The sequence below is a fragment of the Manis pentadactyla genome, chromosome 5 (assembly GCF_030020395.1).
Source record: "Manis pentadactyla isolate mManPen7 chromosome 5, mManPen7.hap1, whole genome shotgun sequence".
In the NCBI taxonomy this organism is placed as follows: Eukaryota; Metazoa; Chordata; class Mammalia; order Pholidota; family Manidae; genus Manis; species Manis pentadactyla.
This window is the reverse complement of record NC_080023.1, coordinates 176,843,863-176,861,283: the sequence shown is the minus strand read 5'-3', so window position 1 is coordinate 176,861,283 and position 17,421 is coordinate 176,843,863. Positions and strand designations below refer to the sequence as shown.

General features: G+C 63.5%; 1 protein-coding gene across 7 annotated transcripts; it reads left to right on the top strand.

Annotated features, from left to right (window-relative positions):
* Positions 1 to 1,798: 1,798 nt before the first annotated feature.
* HRH3 (histamine receptor H3) lies at positions 1,799 to 6,559 on the top strand. Of its 7 annotated transcripts, none has more exons than XM_036901809.2 (5): positions 1,799 to 2,339; positions 3,396 to 3,562; positions 4,596 to 4,999; positions 5,102 to 5,518; positions 6,086 to 6,559. In XM_036901809.2, exons 1-5 carry the CDS (start codon positions 2,093 to 2,095, stop codon positions 6,114 to 6,116), a joined length of 1,266 nt encoding a protein of 421 aa, XP_036757704.1. In that variant the 5' UTR covers positions 1,799 to 2,092; the 3' UTR covers positions 6,117 to 6,559. The 7 variants fall into 7 exon arrangements, with proteins under 7 accessions (XP_036757704.1, XP_036757703.1, XP_057359115.1 ...); XM_036901808.2 differs by having other exon boundaries at positions 4,596 to 5,362; positions 5,438 to 5,518; XM_057503132.1 differs by having other exon boundaries at positions 4,596 to 5,362; positions 5,438 to 5,535; positions 6,106 to 6,559.
* The last annotated feature ends 10,862 nt before the right edge of the window (positions 6,560 to 17,421 follow it).

Below are 17,421 nucleotides of genomic sequence, written 5' to 3'. Positions count from 1 at the left end.
GGCTGGGGTGGGGGGGGCTCCCAGACAGTGAGTGAGAGAGCCAGAGACCTCTCAGCCCCCAACCAACTCCAGCTCCAGAAGCCAGGTGGAGGGCGCACACGCAGCCATGCTTGTCGGGGCCCTGCTGGGTCCACTCAACCCAAAGCTGCCGGCTGAGCATAGGAGACAGTGGGACCTGACTCAACACCGAAGGCACAGGATGAGGGGAGCAATGGGGCCCAGTGGCACCCCGCTGCTCACTCCAGGAGCTCTTCATCTTGGGCTGGTCTCATCACCAGCTAGCTGCCTAGCCCCTGGCACAGCCTCACCAGCCAGGTGCGTTGGGGTGGCGAGGGGAGGCTTGCTGGTGGAGGAGAAGGATACCCAGGCATCAGAAACAGCTTGGCCAGCAAGGGCTGGAGCCACACCCCTTCCCCAGCGCAGAAGCCAGAAACCAGGGAATACTGGTCTGCTGGGAGAGGGGCTGGGCTCTCCCCCCTGCAACCAGCCCTCAGGAGGTGGTGGAGCCCAACCCCCAACGCCCCAAAGTTCTTAAAGGGCCTTGTGTGTCTAGGGGGAGGGTGATCGGGGAACTACTGTAGGGATGGGGTGCCTGTTTGTGCCAGGGCCTGGAGTCCCGTTCGCAGCTCCTCCCCACCTAGCCTGACGGTCCCCACACCCCCCACACAGACGCGCGCACTTCTGTCCTCCCTGAGGCTTCCACAGCTGTGCGCCGCTGGCGACTGAGCGGAGAGTCGCTGCTTCCCTCCCCCTCGGGCATGTTCCCTCGCTGTCTGCTGTCTGATGTGTGTGTGTCTGACTGCGGCTCGTGGGTCTCCAGCCCGACGCTGGGTGGCGTTCCCCTGGTCTGTGGGTGTCTGTGTGCGCGTGCGGGCGTGTCTGTCTGTCTGGCTGTGAGTGTCTCCGGCTGAATCTGCCCTTGACCTGTCTATCTGAGCGCGTGTGCCTGGGGGGAGGGGGTGCTCCCCCCCCTCCTCCCCCCCCTCCCGCTAGGCGCTAACGCAGACGCTGCAACCTTGGCTGCGCCAGGAGCGCAGTGACCTCGTCTGTCCCTGCAGCAGTGACCACCGCACAGCGGTGCCCGCCGGGGGTACCCGTGGCCAGGCTGCGAGCCGCTGGGCCCTTGGCCCTCAACCTGGGGCCGCCTGAGCCCCGGGTGGGCGCGCTCCCCTTCCGGCTGTGCCCGCTGGGTCCCCATCTTCCCTTATGTAACTCCACATCTGTCTGCGCCTTGCGGGTCACCCTGGACCCTATGCTGGGCCCTGCCACGGGGAGATTGAGACCCGGAGTCCCACGCATATGGGGGGGTGGAGCGGACCACTGACCAGGACACCCGCTCTCGCAAACCCCTCCCATCCTTCCTCTTCGGGACGTTCCTTCCCGCGAGACCCGCTTGTCCAAAGCAAGAAACAAGGGGGTCCCGGGGGCAAGTTCCTCTGAGCGCCGGTGCGGGTGCTTACCCCCACCCTCACTCCAAGTGCCTGCAGGCGCCCCCACTGTCCACGCGGGCTGACCAGGGGTCACCGGGGCGGGTCACCGCCCAGAGACCAGCTCCTGTGAGTGCGAGCCGGCGGACAGCGGCGAGCCCCCAGCCCTGGCGTCCGCCTCGCCGGCCGGGCTCCCCGCCAGCCGCCGTGCACACCCGACTGGGGCTCGGGCGGCCGGCGGGCACGCGGCGCTGTCCGTGGTGCTGCTGGCGCCGGGCGGGGCGGGGGCGGGGCGAGGGCGGCAGCCAATGGCGGGGGTGCTGCGCGGGGCGCGGGGGGCGGCGGGCTGCGCGCGGGGCGCACTCGGCTGCGCGCTGCACTCCGAGCGCACAGACGCTCCGGTGGCGGCCCGGGCTCCCGCGCTGCTCCGGGTCCGCTCGGGCTGCCCGCGTCGCGCTGCTGCTCGCATTCGGCTGGGACTCCGCCGGGCCCCTCGGCGCCGCGCTCCCCGACCCCGGCCTCTGCGCCCGCGGACCATGCGCCGGGCACCCCTGGGGGAGCCCAGCCGGGCCGAGAGCCCGCAAAGACCAGGTTCCCGCGCCGGGGCCCCTCCCGGCCGCCCGGCCTGCGGTCCGCGCCCTGGTGCCGCGTGAGCCTGGGGGGCCATGGAGCGCTCACCGCCCGACGGGCCGCTGAACGCGTCGGGGGCGCTGGCGGGCGAGGCAGCGGCAGGAGGGGCGCGCGGCTTCTCTGCCGCCTGGACCGCGGTGCTGGCGGCGCTCATGGCGCTGCTTATCGTGGCCACGGTGCTGGGCAACGCGCTGGTCATGCTCGCCTTCGTGGCCGACTCGAGCCTCCGCACCCAGAACAACTTCTTTCTGCTCAACCTGGCCATCTCCGACTTCCTCGTCGGTAAAGCCCCCAGCCCCGGCCCGAGCCCAGGAGCGCCCAGTCCAGCGTGGCCAGCGGGGATTGGAGGCGCACCTAGGGTGCCTTTTGCTCAGGCACACGCCCCGCTGGGGGCCCGACCTGGGGAGGGGGCGTCCGGGACTCGTGGGGCGGTGGGTGCAGGCGAAGTTCTTTGGCTCCCCGGCTGCGGGACCCGGAAAGGATGTCCCCGGGGAAGGGGTCGCACCGCAGCTGGCGGACACGCTCAGCGTGGCGCGAGGCGCAGCGGCCGCGGGTGCAGCGCTGGCTCCTGCGCCGCCGTAGCCAAACAAAGGCTGCGGCGGACTCAGAACGCGCGGGGTGGGGGTTGGGGGGAGAGCTGGGGGAGAGCTTGGGGAGTCTTGGGGGAGGGGACATGGAAGGGGGTTTTAGAGCCTTCTTGCAGGAGGAGTGGGGGGTAGGGGAGAGGCTCCGAGGAGCGCGCTCTCACGTGTCTGTGCGCTGCTGCGGGCAGGGGGGCGGGGCGCGGAGGGGGCCGGAGTGCCAGACACCTGTTGGGGCTGCGAGGTGCTTCTGCCAGACGCTTGGCGGTGGGAGCGGCTGGCTCGGCCCGGCCAAGTGCCCTCTGAGTCAGGAGAAAGGCTTTCTCCGGTTCCGAGCTGCTGAGGAAGAGCTGTCCAAAGGCCAGGCCAGGGGCCGGGGTCTGCGGGCAGCAGCGGGTGGGGGAGGAGGAAATCCCCTCTCTTCCTCCCTTTGGGGGCTGGGAGTGGCGGACACCCGGGAGTCTCAAATCAAGGCTGGGGCTCTCCTTGTGCCCATAGGTCCCCAGCCTGGATCTTCCCTCCTGCCCTCAAGTCCAGGGACACCAGTGGGGCTGAAGGCTGGGCAGGGGTTGAAGGCCAGCCACAGGGTAGAGGGTGTGCCTAGGCAATTTGGGTGGATTGGGAGGGTAAGGCGAGGTCTGCTGACCCTAGTAAAGTAGCCACTGTGTGATCCCCAGGTCCTACTGTCTCTACTGTGGTGGGTCTGAGCCCAGGTCCCTGTCCAGCTGTGGCCCAGCATGGCCCTCCTCTCCCACAGGGGCCTTCTGCATCCCCCTCTACGTGCCCTATGTGCTGACAGGCCGCTGGCCCTTTGGCCGGGGCCTCTGCAAACTGTGGCTGGTGGCGGATTACCTGCTCTGTACCTCCTCTGTCTTCAACATTGTGCTTATCAGCTATGACCGCTTCCTGTCTGTCACCCGTGCTGTGAGTCTGGGGTGCAGGTGCCCGTGGTCACTCTTGGGGGGGTGGCAGGAGTGGCCACAGGAGGCACCAGGCAGGGGACAGCCGGTCAGGTTGTGGCAAGCTGCCCACTTAACAGCCATTTGCTGCCCAAAGAACGGGTCTGGGGATAGGCAAAAGGCACAGTCTGAACCTGGCACCAGATATTCCTAAGGAAGGGGGGGTCACTTCAGCCTCCACCCTGAGCAGACCCAAAGTCCCTGGAGCTCCTGGAGGGACCATCTGGGCCAGAGGTCCTTGGTGGTACCTGCACAGGTGTGTGTGTGCACATGTGTGTCCCGGGAATACACGCACAGCTCCTGGTTCCACAAGCTTCCCTTGGGGTGACTGGCTTCCAGGAGCCGGGGACCCTGGCCCCCCTGGGCTTCCTGTGTTGGCGCCGGACACACAGCCAGCAACTGGAGCAGAGGTCCCTCCTTTGGCCTCTTGTCTTCTTCCCGAGGAGCTTTGTCAGGCACACCCAGGGCCCTCTGCTGAGGTGGGGGTGGGGGACACTTGTGTCCCAGTCTGGAGAGGCCATGGGCCTGCTCTATGGGCCGGCCATCTTGAGCTGGGAGCACCTGTCAGGGTCAGACAGACTTGGGTCTAGCCCAGCTCTGTTCCTTGAACTGATGTACCTGGGCCACCAGGAAGGTGGGGGTCGTGAAGGAATTGTGTGGGGGGTACACGAGATGTCCAAAGGCTCTGAGCATGGAGCCTGGCACGGGGCAGGCACTCAGTAGATGGGGACAATTGCAAGACCCCCAAGGGGAGCCCACAGCTGGAGGGGGTGGTAAACAGGCAGCCTGGCACAAGGTCAGCATTCGGATTGATCTGGGGGACTTTCTGAGGCTGTAGACAGGGCACCACCAGCCCTCATTCGTCGGGCAGAGAAGGAAAAAGCGCTGCTGTGAGGGAGCTGTGCACGTCGGCCCGGAGGCTGCTGGGAGCTCCGCGTCCAGTGCTGCCGCGGGCCCGGCTGGCCTGCACCCTCCTGACCGAGCTCATCTCCCCGCAGGTCTCCTACCGGGCCCAGCAGGGCGACACTCGGCGGGCAGTGCAGAAGATGGTGCTGGTATGGGTGCTGGCCTTCCTGCTCTACGGGCCGGCCATCTTGAGCTGGGAGCACCTGTCGGGCGGCAGCTCCATCCCCGAGGGCCACTGCTATGCCGAGTTCTTCTACAACTGGTACTTCCTCATCACGGCCTCCACGTTGGAGTTCTTCACGCCCTTCCTCAGCGTCACCTTCTTCAACCTCAGCATCTACCTGAACATCCAGAGGCGCACCCGGGTCCGGCTGGACGGGGCGCGAGAAGCAGCTGGCCCCGAGCCTCCCCCTGAGGCCCAGGCCTCCCCGCCGGCAGTGCCTGGCTGCTGGGGCTGCTGGCAGAAGGGGCGTGGGGAGGCCATGCCGCTGCACAGGTACGGGGTTGGGGTCGGCGAGGTGGCCCCTGGCACAGAAGCCGGGGAGGCGGCCCTTGGGGGTGGCAGCGGTGGGGGCGCCGCAGCCTCACCCACCTCCAGCTCAGGCAGCTCCTCTCGGGGTGCTGAGCGGCCGCGCCCGCTCAAGAGGGGCTCCAAGCCGTCGGCGTCGTCAGCGTCGCTGGAGCAGCGCATGAAGATGGTGTCTCAGAGCATCACCCAGCGCTTCCGGCTGTCCCGGGACAAGAAGGTGGCCAAGTCGCTGGCCGTCATCGTGAGCACCTTCGGGCTCTGCTGGGCGCCCTACACGCTCCTGATGATCATCCGGGCCGCCTGCCACGGCCGCTGCGTCCCCGACTACTGGTACGAGACGTCCTTCTGGCTGCTGTGGGCTAACTCAGCTGTCAACCCTGTCCTCTACCCGCTGTGCCACTACAGCTTCCGCCGAGCCTTCACCAAGCTGCTCTGCCCCCAGAAGCTGAAGATCCAGCCCCACAGCTCCCTGGAGCACTGCTGGAAGTGAGCTGGCACCAGGGGTGCCGGGGTAGGGCCTCCCCACTGCACCCTGTTCGAGGCCCTGGTTTCCTGGGCATCTGGGCCACGCCATTCCACACCTGGCTGCCCCCCGTGGGTGAGCCACACCCTGTCTCCGGCCCACCCTCACTTAGACCATCCGACAGCACTGGAAGCAGCTTGGCAGGATGGCCAGAGGGGCCCTCACTGCGGGCACTACCACCCAAATCCCAGCTCCGCCCGGGGTCCCAGCCCCGCTGTCCACCCATGTGGACAGTACGATGGCCAGCGGTATCCCCCCTTGCGCAGTTACTGCTTGGTGTTCTTCCCATAGCAAGCACGTGGCGTGTGCTCTGTGCCTCCTGCCCGGCGGTCAGCCTGCACGTGCATATAGCCGCACACACCTGCCCACCTCCCTGCCCCTGATGAGCCCAGGCCACCAGCTTTGCTCCCCTGCTTGAGCCTTGGGCCCAGCTCCTTCATCTGTCTGCCCCCCAACCCTCTCAGCCCCCAAAGTGCCAAGTCCCCCGGGAGCCTCGGGCCATTCTCTGCTTTTCATTCTGGATGTTTCAGGAAGACAAAGAAGAAGAAAGCACGTCCATGAACCCTGTGTTCCTTGGATGTTTAATCAAGAGACAAAATTGCTGAGGAGCTCAGGGCTGGATTGGCAGGTGTGGGCTCCCACGCCCTCCCTCTCGGCTGCCGCTTCCGGCTGAGCGGCGCCAGCTGCCTCAGCCCACCCCACCCCCGGGCTCGGGGTGCTGGGCCCCAGCCGGCGGACTGGCAGCTCTGACTCCAGCCGGCCGGGCAGGACGCCTGCTTCCCAGAGGCTGCCCCTCCCGCTCTGCGGCCCCACTGGGGTCCTGGGGTTGGTGGGGAGGAGGGGCCCCGGCTGAGCCCTGAGGTCCCGAGGCTGGTGGGGGTGCCCCGTGGAGGGGCTGCTTTGCTGCTCCCCGTGCCCGGTCGGCACTCTGCATGCCCTGCTCCCTGAGCCCGCTGTGCTGCCCTGCAGACCCTGAGCCCGCAGTAAAGCCTATTTTTTTATTGGTGCTGATTCCTGAGGACTTTATGGGGTTGGGCTGAGCTCTGGGGCCTGGAACACACATCGCGGGTTCACTCGTCACCCCCCGTGCACCTGTTCAGATGGGTGGTGTGGCGCTGGACTTGCCAGGGGGCATGGGGGCCGGAGCTGAGCTCTGGACTGAAGGGGAGGGGAGGGGCGTCATCTCAGGTACAGGGACCATGCTGGGCGAAGGCCTGAGATGCACTGAGGGTGACAGATGGGGACGTGGAGAGGCCTGGCAGAGGATGGTGCAGGTGAGCCTGTGCCCAGCAATCAGTCCTGCGGGCCCCACAGTTGGCGTGGACACAGCCCTCACCCAGGTGCTCAGAGTCCACTTAGAAAGACCATAAGACTAGCCCAACTGAGGGGAGATGTCACCTCAGGTGGGTTACGTGAGGCCTCCTCCGGGAAGCCGCCTCTCCTCTCTGGCGCTGCGGCCCTCCCTGCCCTGCCCTGTTCCCTCTGCCTGTGTTGGCCCTGCCCCCACACCCTGTCTTCCCGTGGGTGCAGGTATACGCCCACCCGTGCAGTCTCACACCTCATGGCATGCACAGCCAGATGCAGGGGGTCCTGTCTGCAGGTGCGTGACTTAGGTCACCTGTGCAGGCGAGGGGCTCACTGTCACATTGATGCCATGAGCCTCCCGCCTCCAGACATCTCACCCCATGGCTCACCAGCACCACAAGTCTCTAGGGCCCCAAGAAACCTCCTCCAGACCCCCAGCTAGTACCCCTTCCCCTCTGCTCTCACCCTCTGCCATGAGGGACTCCTCTGGCCAAGGCAGGGCCTCCTCTCAAGCGCCCTCTGTAGTGACCTGACATGGCCAGCTGGGGTCCCCACAGGGGGCTGAGGGCTGTAAAGAGCAGAGTTTGAACCTTGGGGCAGCAAGGCTGGGTGGTAGCAGGCACCCCAGGCACCACTGCCTGGGGGCTCAGAGCTCAAGGAAGCTGGTGTAGTTCTGTGTGCCCTGCGGTGCCACCAGCAGGATAACCATTGTCACCCGCTGCCCTGCATGACCCGGCCCAGCGTCGGCTGAGCCCAGAGCTGCTCTGGGAAGGACAAAGGGTCGCGTCCCCACAGCGGCAGGCACTCCCGTGCCAGGAGCACAGCCGGAGCCGCGGCAGTGCCTCTGCTTGGCCCTGCCGAATGGCCACAAACTGGAGGGTCAACACACAGGCTTCCAAACAGTTCTGCCTCCAGCCTCGGAACTGCAGCTCCCAGGCTGCTGCAAGGGCACTGAGGAGACGACAGCATCGACTGGGCCCTTCTTTCAGCAAACAGAATGCCAAGGGGCTTTCCCCTTGAATCACCACGCTGGGAGGAGACAAAGCCGGCAGGCACAGGGCAGGAGCTGAGGCTCAGCTGCCGTCACCGAGCGCCCACTGTGTGCCAGGCACTGTGCTGAGCAGCAGACAGCAGAGCAGTGAGCACGGCCATTTCTGCAGGTGTGCGGACTGCAGGGGGGTAATTGGGACCAAGGGGGGTGGCCCGGCTCCTTCGCCAGGGATGGGGAGCCTGTCTGAGGAGGTGGAATTTCATTCATTCTTTCCACAGCATTCAGGCCTGAGGGCTGGAGAGAGTGTGCAGGCAAAGGGGGTGGGGGTGGAGGAGCCTCAAGGCAGGAAGGGCCAGGGATGGGCAGGAGTGGGGCCGGGGGCCAGGCCAGCCTTGCTTCTGAGGAAACGAGGCATCCGGGGAGGAAGGCTTGGGCCTGGAGTTGCGTATCACCTGGTGACCTGCCTGTAAGTGGTGGTTCAGCTGTGCTGTGCTGTCAGCCTGGACCTGCGGGCAGGACCAGCTGAGGAAAGGAGTGGAGACTGGCAGAGGCACGAGGCTCAGGAGGAGGTGGTTCTGAGGCACCCGGCGACGCCTGGAAGCAGGGTTCTGCCCTGGGCACGTGTGCATGGCCTGGCCCCCATCAGGGCTCTGTCGGCCCTTCTGGTGCGTGGGAGTCTGCAGCCAGGCTGGCAGCGTGGGGGACCAGCTCTCGAGGCTTAGGGGTTCAGGGTCAGCAGAGCTAGTGGGTCTTCTCAACTGGGCCTCTCGGGCTGGCACTGGCCGCACGTGCTCAGCCACCTCACCTGCCCTGGCGCTGACTCTGGCGGTGCCCTCGGGAACATACCCTGGGTGTGGCCCGGGTGAGGGTCCCTCCCAGGCTGGAATGGAGACTGTTCTCAAGGAGCCTAACGGGCAGCCCCCGATCCATCTGCCAAAGTCATCCAATGGTTCCTGTGGGGAGCCGAGGCTGTGCGGGGGTCAGCGGGGGCTCCCGGGCAGGGCCTCTGGGGCCCCGCCATGTGCGGGAGCCGTCACCTCCTGCTAGCCAGCCCTGACATTCGTGGCTGGCCTTGGGGGTGCAGAGAACCTTTCCACCAATGTTTACTGAAGCGCCCTCTGTCCTCACAGTCACCCCGAGGCGTGCTCACACCCTCCCTCAGCAGGCAGTGGAGCCAGGACCCCACTTCCCCCTCCAGGGGCCCTCCCCGGGGCACCACAGGGGCTGCAGCATGTGAGCTGGTCCCCACAGCACTGAGCCTTCTGGGGTGCTGTCTCTGCCCCAGGACAGAGAGCACAGTGGGGAGACACATCAGGAAGGACCTCAGCTCTGCAGATCCTAAGGGAGCCATGTTGGGTGCCTGCCGTGTGCTCTCCGCTGTGCTGTACCCAGGGAGCTTGGAAAAGCGGCCCCAGCTGAGCCAGGAAAGTGAAGGAGCAGAAGGGAGAAGAGGAAGGGTGGGACTCCGAAGTCCCAGTGTCCAGCTGCCAGACTGGCAGACTGGGCGGACACCCAGGCATCTGAAGGGGAACCCAGCCCTCTGCCCTTCCTGTTCCAGGGGCCTAAGGGGTCAGGCAGGGTCTCCTAGGCCTCCGTCTCTACCTCCACATTATAGGCTCAGCCCAGCTCGGTGGGGGCTGGAGCTGCGTCACCGAGGGACCAAGGGGCATGGCTCCCTCTCTTCATGCAGCACCAAAGCTGCCTGGTGTTGGTGGCGCTGCCCCGCACCCAGTGACAACCCTGCCCTAGCCTGTCAGGCAGCACCTGGGCCTCCTGTGTCCTGGTAGGCATGGCTGGCATGAGGGGGGTGGCTGGAGGGGGCGGAGACAGTCCCCACTGCGCCCACCCCTAGAGGGGCCACCTCTGCACCCCCACCCGTCTTTCCCTTCTCACGGGGTGGGACAAGCACAGACCTGGAGTCAGCTAGGTGCAAGGTCATGTGAGCTGTGCCGCTTCCTGGCTTGGCAGGTTCCTCAGCCCCTGCAGGTCAAACAGTCCCTCACCACCAGGGCTGGGGCAGTCAGAGGGACGTCTCTCCGATGCCTCAGACCCCTCCTGGCACATCGGCGACCAGCACAGGGTGGAGCCGTTGAGGAGCTGGGGACCCCAGAGGAGGGGTCACGGTCAAGCCCCCGAGGGGCCTGGGTTTCCGCTGGAGGACGCACAGGAGCCAGCTGTGGGGTGGAAGGGGCAGTAAGGCTGGGTCTGCAGGTGCAGGTAGGAGGCAGGGGGGGGGGGGGGAGGTGGAGCCGGGCAGGCCCGAGGCCCCCAGGGCCACCGAGGGATGTGCTCAGACCCTGATCATAATTAACGAAACAGCTCCTGGTGTCACCAGTGGTTCCAGGCACCACTCCCAGTGCCCTGGCTCTCGGAGGTCACCTGCTCTTCCCTCTCTGAGCCGGACACCCCGGGCCCCTGGCTGGGAAAGCGCGTGCTCCTGAGTGGCCCACGGCCTCTCTCCACGCTGCCCTTCTCTGGTGACAGCAGCCCCTGCTCGTTCTTTGGGGCCCATTCTCCCTTCACCCCAGTGGGCCATGCAGGGCCAACCCTACCATCGGGCTCCAAGTCAAGCGTGGGTCCCAGGCATGGCCAGTCAGAATCACTGTGATAGGCTGGGGTGGTGCATGCCGAGCCCAGCCAGAGCCAGCAGTCCTGGGGCCTTGGCTGGGACCCTGGGCAGCGGGCACGCTCCTCCAGCAGGGGTTGCTGGCCCAGCAGCCTCTTGCGCTGTCCGCACCAAGGCCATCCTGTGCAGGAGCGCTCCTGCTGTAGCCCAGGCAGGGCAAAGGCACCCGGGAACGCAGGGAGGCCGCCCCCCACATGCTGTCTGAGCACCTGGATCCAGCTTTGCCTGAAGCTGTCCCTGGATCGCTTTGTTCCAAGAGTCACCACACACCCCTTCCTTCCCAAAGCCAACACAATGGAAGATTCTGTGATGTGATGGGAAGTGTCTGGCCCAGAGCTGCTGGGCCCAGGCTGGCCCTCTCTTCCAGGGTCGGGGGCAGCAGATCACTTTTGCCCACAGGAGGCCTGTGTCTTTGGTTAATAAACAATGCGGAGATGAATTAATTATTCAGTAAATAATAGTTGTAGTGGTTGCTGGTAGGAAAGCAATATTTCAACACACTGGGCTCTGAGGTTAGAAAGGTCAGGAAGCCAAGGCCATAGGCCTGTGACATCCTTCCTGGCCACAGGGTGCTACCCAGGGCCCTCAGCCAGCCACTCTGCTTGGACTTAGACTCTTTACCCATTAAACGGGGCATCCCAGAGGGCACTTGGCACTGGCCCCCAGGGAGGCAGGCATTGTGTCCAGAGGCGGTGCCTCACACAAGTTAGTGAGACACAAATCTCAGAGAGGCACAAAAACACCACAGAGTCCCCTTACCTGCAGGGCACGTGTTCTAAGAACCCAGTGGAAGCCAGAAACTATCCGTGGTTAGTCCTCGGCCCCTGTATATACTATGCTTCTTCCTATTCATACATGCCTGTGGTAAAGTTTAATTTATAAATTGGGCACAGGAAGAGATTCACAACCACAGTAATGATAAAATAGAATAATTTTATAACCAGATCCTGTGATAACAGTTCCGTGAACATGGCCTCTGCCTACGTCCCTCACTGCCCCGCACTCACCCCTGTGTGGTGATGTGAGATGATAAAGGGCCTGGAGCGGGGGTGGCCTGAGGTGAGAGACGCAGGCGCTGACGCAGCGCCCGGCTCGGGCTGGCCTGCTGACCACACCCAGGAGGAGCATCTGCTTCTGACCGTGGTGACTGGAGCTGAGGATCAGGGGGCCCGCTGCAGCCTTCAGAAGAGGAATGAGAAAGAGAGAGAAGGGTGGAAGGAGAAGGTGTAAGGAGAGGAGGAGGTGGCGAGCATTTGGAAACGGCTCTGGGCTAAAAGCACATCTGTGACACTCCCAAGTCACACCAGTTTCCAAATTCAAACATGACAAATTTGATGATCTTTAAATGCCTCCACTTTAAATGCTGGGTGCTCTTTAAGGAGCCCAGCAAACCCTTGCTCGGAGCTGAGGCCTAGGGGGCACGTGGTGCAGCGAACGGGGAAGGTCCTGCCCCCTGCTGCCCTTCCGGGACGGGACCCCCGGCTGGGAAGAATCACAGATTCCCAAGAAGCCAGGACGGTGGGCAGGTGGGTGGGCTGCTTCCTCACTGGCCACTCCCTGGTGTCCCTCAGGGCCCGCAGGCTTCCTTTTCCTTGGCTGAGGCTCTGCTCCGGCCTGCTCTGGCCCCAGGAACCACTTGTCCCTGTCCTAGTCTCTCCAACCCACTAATTCATACCAAAGTGTGGTGGACTGCCTATTACAGGAGAGGTGGAGATGTAGATTTTAATAGAGGGCGATCTTTAAGTCCGGATGAGTCAAATTCTAATGCAGGTATTTCAGGCATGAAGAGTGGAGGAGGGGACAGTATCGGCAAACTCTTGAGTTCCTGCCTGGCCCAGAGGCAGACGCGGCCTTCACCAGGGATTCCAGATCTGTCCTGCTAAGGGGTCAGAGCCCCACAGTCCTAATTCCTGGGCGGAACCCCCCTGGTGTGACAGTGGCTCTGTGGGGGCCACTGGGCCATGGGGACCTATGGGGGCCACATAGATGCTTCTTGGGACCAGAATTTCTAGATGGCTCCTTTAATCAGCTGTGGCCCCAGACATTCTGTGGCAGTCCCAGTGCGCCGCCCCGGGCTGGCTCCTCAGAGTCACTTGGGAAGGTGTCCACTATCTTAGGGGGGGGTTGCTACTGCTGGGATCACCCCAGAAACACCAGAGGGGCAGCTGATTCCAAGTGAGCAGCCTGGAGCTGTTCTGGCATGGCTGGGCAGGTGCAGCCATTGGGCGTTTCTGACTATCCCTTCCCCACTTGGGGCCTCCGTTGGCCTTTGTTAGCAAGGGCCTGTCCCTTGGGCTGCAAGGGACCTCCCTGAGGGACATGGCAGGCAGAGGTGTGGGAGGGGGCCTTCCTGGCCCCATGGCTGAACTTGGCATGGCCAGGGTGGTCAGTGTGAAGGCCAGCAGTTAGGGAGTGAGGTGGGGAGTCTTGGGCAGGTGAGTGCCACCCTCAGGACACCCAGGAGAGGGCACCTGCCCTGGGCCCAAGGCCACCCCTCTGCTGCCCCAAGGGCCCCCCTGCAGGCGGGGCATCAGTGATGGTGGTGGCCTCCATCCGGCTTTTGTCCCCTCCTCCTCCCCCCTGCCTTACGCCTGACTTGGGGCTGTCAGATAAAACCCAGGAGTCCTGTGCAATCTGGATTTCAGGTGGCAACAAAGTTTCCGCATAGGCAGGTCCCTGTACTGTGCCCTTTGTTGTGAATCTGAAATTTGAATCAATGTACCTGGAGACCTTCCCTGTCCGTCTCACAGACAGGGATGCTGTCGGGGTGGGCGCTCGGCTCTAAGGAGCCATCCAGCTCTTCATGAAGGACAAGAAGGTACTAGTGCTGGGCAGGCCAGGACACCAGTGGCACTGCTCTGCTGGGCCTTACTGTCCCAACCGCACAGAGGAGGGCATGGGGCTGGGGGGTGATGCCCCCTCCCCCTCCAGAGCTGAGCGTCTGGGAACAGTGACCGAGGCAAAAATCGGGAGGACTTCCTGGTTCTGGGGAAAATATGGACCTGCTGGCGCCCACTGATTTTTTTTTTTTTACAAAGAAAGGCTTTTTCTCTGAAACCAAATGATTACAAGGCAGAAGATTACCTAGATGCCCCATCCTGGGCACTCCCCAGGCAGCCCTGGCTCAGCCCCATCCGTTCGGAGGCCTGTGGGGGGCATGGGGACACTAGGTACAGGTGGTAAGGTCACCACAACTCCTCCAGACTGTGTGGCACTTGTGTGTGATGGACCAGGTGACCTGAAGGTCCCTCTGCCCCCTTCGGCCTTTCTCAGCATGGCCCTTTTCAGAAGAGGCCCATTGGGTCACACCAACCACCAGCCAGGCCTGGCAAGAATGAGCACATGAGCAGTGTTGGTAAAGGACAGTGCCTGGAGCGCTCTGGGTATCCCATGTGGGCTCCTTGACCCTCGTGGCGCCGACGGGCATCTGCACATTCCAGGAGGGGCAGGCCCCTGCAGAGGCCTGACACCGAGGCCTGTTGGCAGCAAGCAGATGGATTTATTATGTGCTCATTTAACTTCATGTGTGCATTCTTTCAACAAACATTCATCAAGTGTCAGTTACGGGGACACAGAGGGGCCAGTGTAGGCCTGACCCCTCCGTCTCGCCAGCGTCATTTCTGGTTTTCTTTTCCTTTCGAGGTGCTGTAGACTCACAGGCAGTGGTGAGAAGTGACACACCAAGACCCCGAGAGCCTCGCCCACCGGGACTGCCCCATGGAACCGGGATCTCCCCAGGACATCGAGACGTGCATCCACTGGCCTCACTCAGGTTTCCGTCTGGCCTGCACGCCAATGTGTGACTGTGTAATTGTGTGTGTATGTGTGTATGAGTGTGTGTGAGTTTGGCTGATTAATTTTATGTACATAAAATCTAGCCTTCTACCTATTGTAAACATGCAGCCCGAAGCACGAGCACAACCAGCCGAGCAGCCGCCCCCGCCACGGTCCCCAGAGACCTCCACCCTCCCAAACTGAAGGTCATTTTCCATCAAACACGAATTCTGTGAGATCTTATCACACGGGCCCACTCACGCGACACAGGGCGGCTCCATCACAGCCCCTTGTGCCGCCCTGGCCACCATGGATCCGCCTCCATCTCTGCACTGCTGTCCCAGCGCCATCTGCCGGAGGCCCCGCATGCGGCCCGAGTAGCGCTCTCCTCCCCACTGGCGGTCTTGGCTTTCCTCTCCGTCAGCAAACACGCTGGCATGCACCTCAGCATATGTGTCCGCACTTATACAAGCAGATCCACCCCACACGTATGTCCTCCCACCTCCTGGGACACCCCGCACCCGTGAAGTGCCTGTCCTCAGGAGCTCTGTGGGGGCGGAGGTGGTGCACATTGTCCAGCAGTCTCGTGAGCTGACAGGGCTGGCAAGGCCTGGGGCGGGCCTGCGTCGGTGCAGCTGGCTTTGATTAGGGGTGGGGGCATCAGGGAGGCCTCCCCGTTGGAGGGCATTTCCCAGGGCATCTGGGGAAGAGTATTTGGGTCCCAGGGATCAGCAGCACAAAGCTGGGTGTCAGGAATGTCCTCTGTATGGCCAAGCGGCAGCTGGAGCAAAGGAAGGGGCAGGCTGGGCCAGGTGGGGACTGGGTTTTGCTCCAAGGGAGGGCAGCCCAGAAGGGGTGGAAAGAGGGTATGTGACCCAGGCACCATGCCATGTGAGCTGCCGTGTGGGGAGGATGAACGGGCCTGGGCACATTATAAGTGTATGCATCAGACATAAAATAGGGTGCCACACTAGTTTGCACAGCATCTCCTGAAAGCCCATGTCCCCAGAACCTCAGCATATAACCTTATTTGGAAATAGGGTCTTTGCAGATGGGATTAAAGTCCTCAGTGAGGTCATCCTGGATTAAAGGTGGCTGTGAATCCAATGACTTGTGTCCTTGCAAGGCGAGGGGACATACAGAAAGGAAGCCCTTCGACCACAGAGGCAGGGCCGGCCCCTGCAGGGGTGCAGCTACAAGCCCAGGATCTCGGGGGACCACCAGGAGCTGGCAGAGGCAGGAAGGGCCCTCCCCTCGGGCCTCGGAGGGAACATGGCCCGGTCTGTACGCTGATTTTAGACTTCAGGTCTCTAGAGTTGGGGAAGAATACAGTTCTGTTGTTTTAAGCCCCCCGTTTGTGGAACTTTGATATGGCGACCTGAACAGACTAACAGAGATTTGATAAAACTTAATACAGAACAAACACCCTGCTCCTCCTGGGGTCACTGGCCTGTCCCTGGGGTGGTGCTGGGCCTCTGAAGGCAAAGCTCGTCTCCAGGTGGGGTGGCACTTGGCGCCAGGGCTGCAGGGCCTCAGGGGGTGCCTTCGGGATCCTCCACTGGGCTGCCCGACAAGGAGCCCCAGGCCATCAGTCCTGGGATGGCTGAGCTGGGGGTCATGGGGGGCCAGACCCGACCAGGCCATCGGGGGGTCCAGCGTCACAAAGCGCTGGTGGGAGAGCCCCACCCTGAGGCTCCTCCTGCACCTAAGCCAACGATGTGAACTACAGCCCACAGGCCGCTCCACGCCTCTGGCTTGAAGCAACCAGCGGCTCAGATTCCGCAGGCGGCCGTTACGGATGGCTTGTCTTCATCTCAGCAGGGCCCACCACGGCCAGCAGGACCGCCTGGGCTTAGTCACATGCCGGGTCCCGGCAGGGACCAGGAGGGCAGAGGGAAGCCGCAAGGCCCGGGGGCCTTGGCGGAAGCCGGGCAGATCCTTCCCCAGGTTACACGTGGGCCCGAGCTGAAGTGGGGCAGGCGGCACCGGCTGCAGGCGGGCACCACGGAGCTGTGGCCTCTGCGGCTCATGATTGGGCTGCCTGCTTGTGTTTGTGTTTAGTTACACGTGCTCCCGGGCTAGGATTCCACTTTGGATGAGTGCGTCAGCCTGCCACAGCTTTACTAGGCCTTTACCACACCTGTGCACAGGTGAGGCCCCCTGGCTCCTACCTGAAGCCAGCCCCACTACGATGACAGGAGAGCAGGAAGGAGGGAGGAACCTGGGAAGAGGGGAGGGCAGACAGCTTTTCCTGGAGGCACAGGGCAGGGCCAGGCGGGGACCGGGCTGCACCCTTAGAGCCCACGGAAGCCTGGAGGGGTATTCCTCGGGCAAGCGCACACCAGAGCTCAGAAACTGGGGTGCCAGTCTTAGGGCTGGAAACTGGGGAAGCTTGCACCCTGAAGCTTAGGCCCGTGAGCGGCCAGGCGACAGCCTGAGACAGCTACTCAGAGAGAGCCATCGAAGGGTGACACCACGCGCAGGGGAGCGTGAAGCGAGAGGGGAGACGAGGGAGGCAGCCCCTGCTGTACCGTCCCTGCAGGCTCCGGCAGCCGGCCACGTGGGACAGGAGACCGTGGGAGAGGCCATCTCCACCGCAGGAAGCCGGCCCGCTGGGGAGTCTGGGAGACGGCGGGACCCGTAGGGAGGGCCAGAAACAGACATCCAGAGGTAGAGAGAGAACAAGGCAAGTAACCATGGTGGACATCAGTTCCAGGAAGAGCCGGGGGCTGGACACCAGCGGTGTGGCCTGCCCACAGTGCCGCCCCATCAGCCCGACATACAGGCCCCAGGCCTCCCGGAGCTCCAGAAAGCGGGCTCCCTGTCCACGGTGAGATGCCAATGGGTGGTGCCCTGGCCTGAGAGTGAAGCGCAGCCGAGTGATTCTCAGAGTGGACAACCGCTGAAGGAGACGGCTAGAGGCGGTGGCCTGGTGTGCTGCTGGGACTGAAGGGAGGCAGTGCAAGGAGAGCCTCTTGGAAGCGTTTTCAAGCTAAGAGACCTGAATCCCTGCGCTACCAGCCACCGCACCTTCTCATTCCACAGTATTCATCGCAAGTCTTCTCTGGGTGGGGTCCGAGGAGGCTGCTGGCACAGGGCCGAGCAGACGCAGCCTGCCCTCCAGGGCTCTCCGCCACCCCCCAGGTGCTCCGTGACGGGGCCAGACACAG

Coding starts and splice junctions, on each gene's coding strand:
- HRH3 (XM_036901805.2), top strand. CDS start 2,093: ATGGAGCGCTCACCGCCCGACGGGCCGCTGAACGCGTCGGGGGCGCTG. Junction 3,563..4,595: donor TCCTGTCTGTCACCCGTGCT/GTGAGTCTGGGG, acceptor ATCTCCCCGCAG/GTCTCCTACCGGGCCCAGCA. Junction 5,519..6,085: donor TCCCTGGAGCACTGCTGGAA/GTGAGCTGGCAC, acceptor TGGATGTTTCAG/GAAGACAAAGAAGAAGAAAG.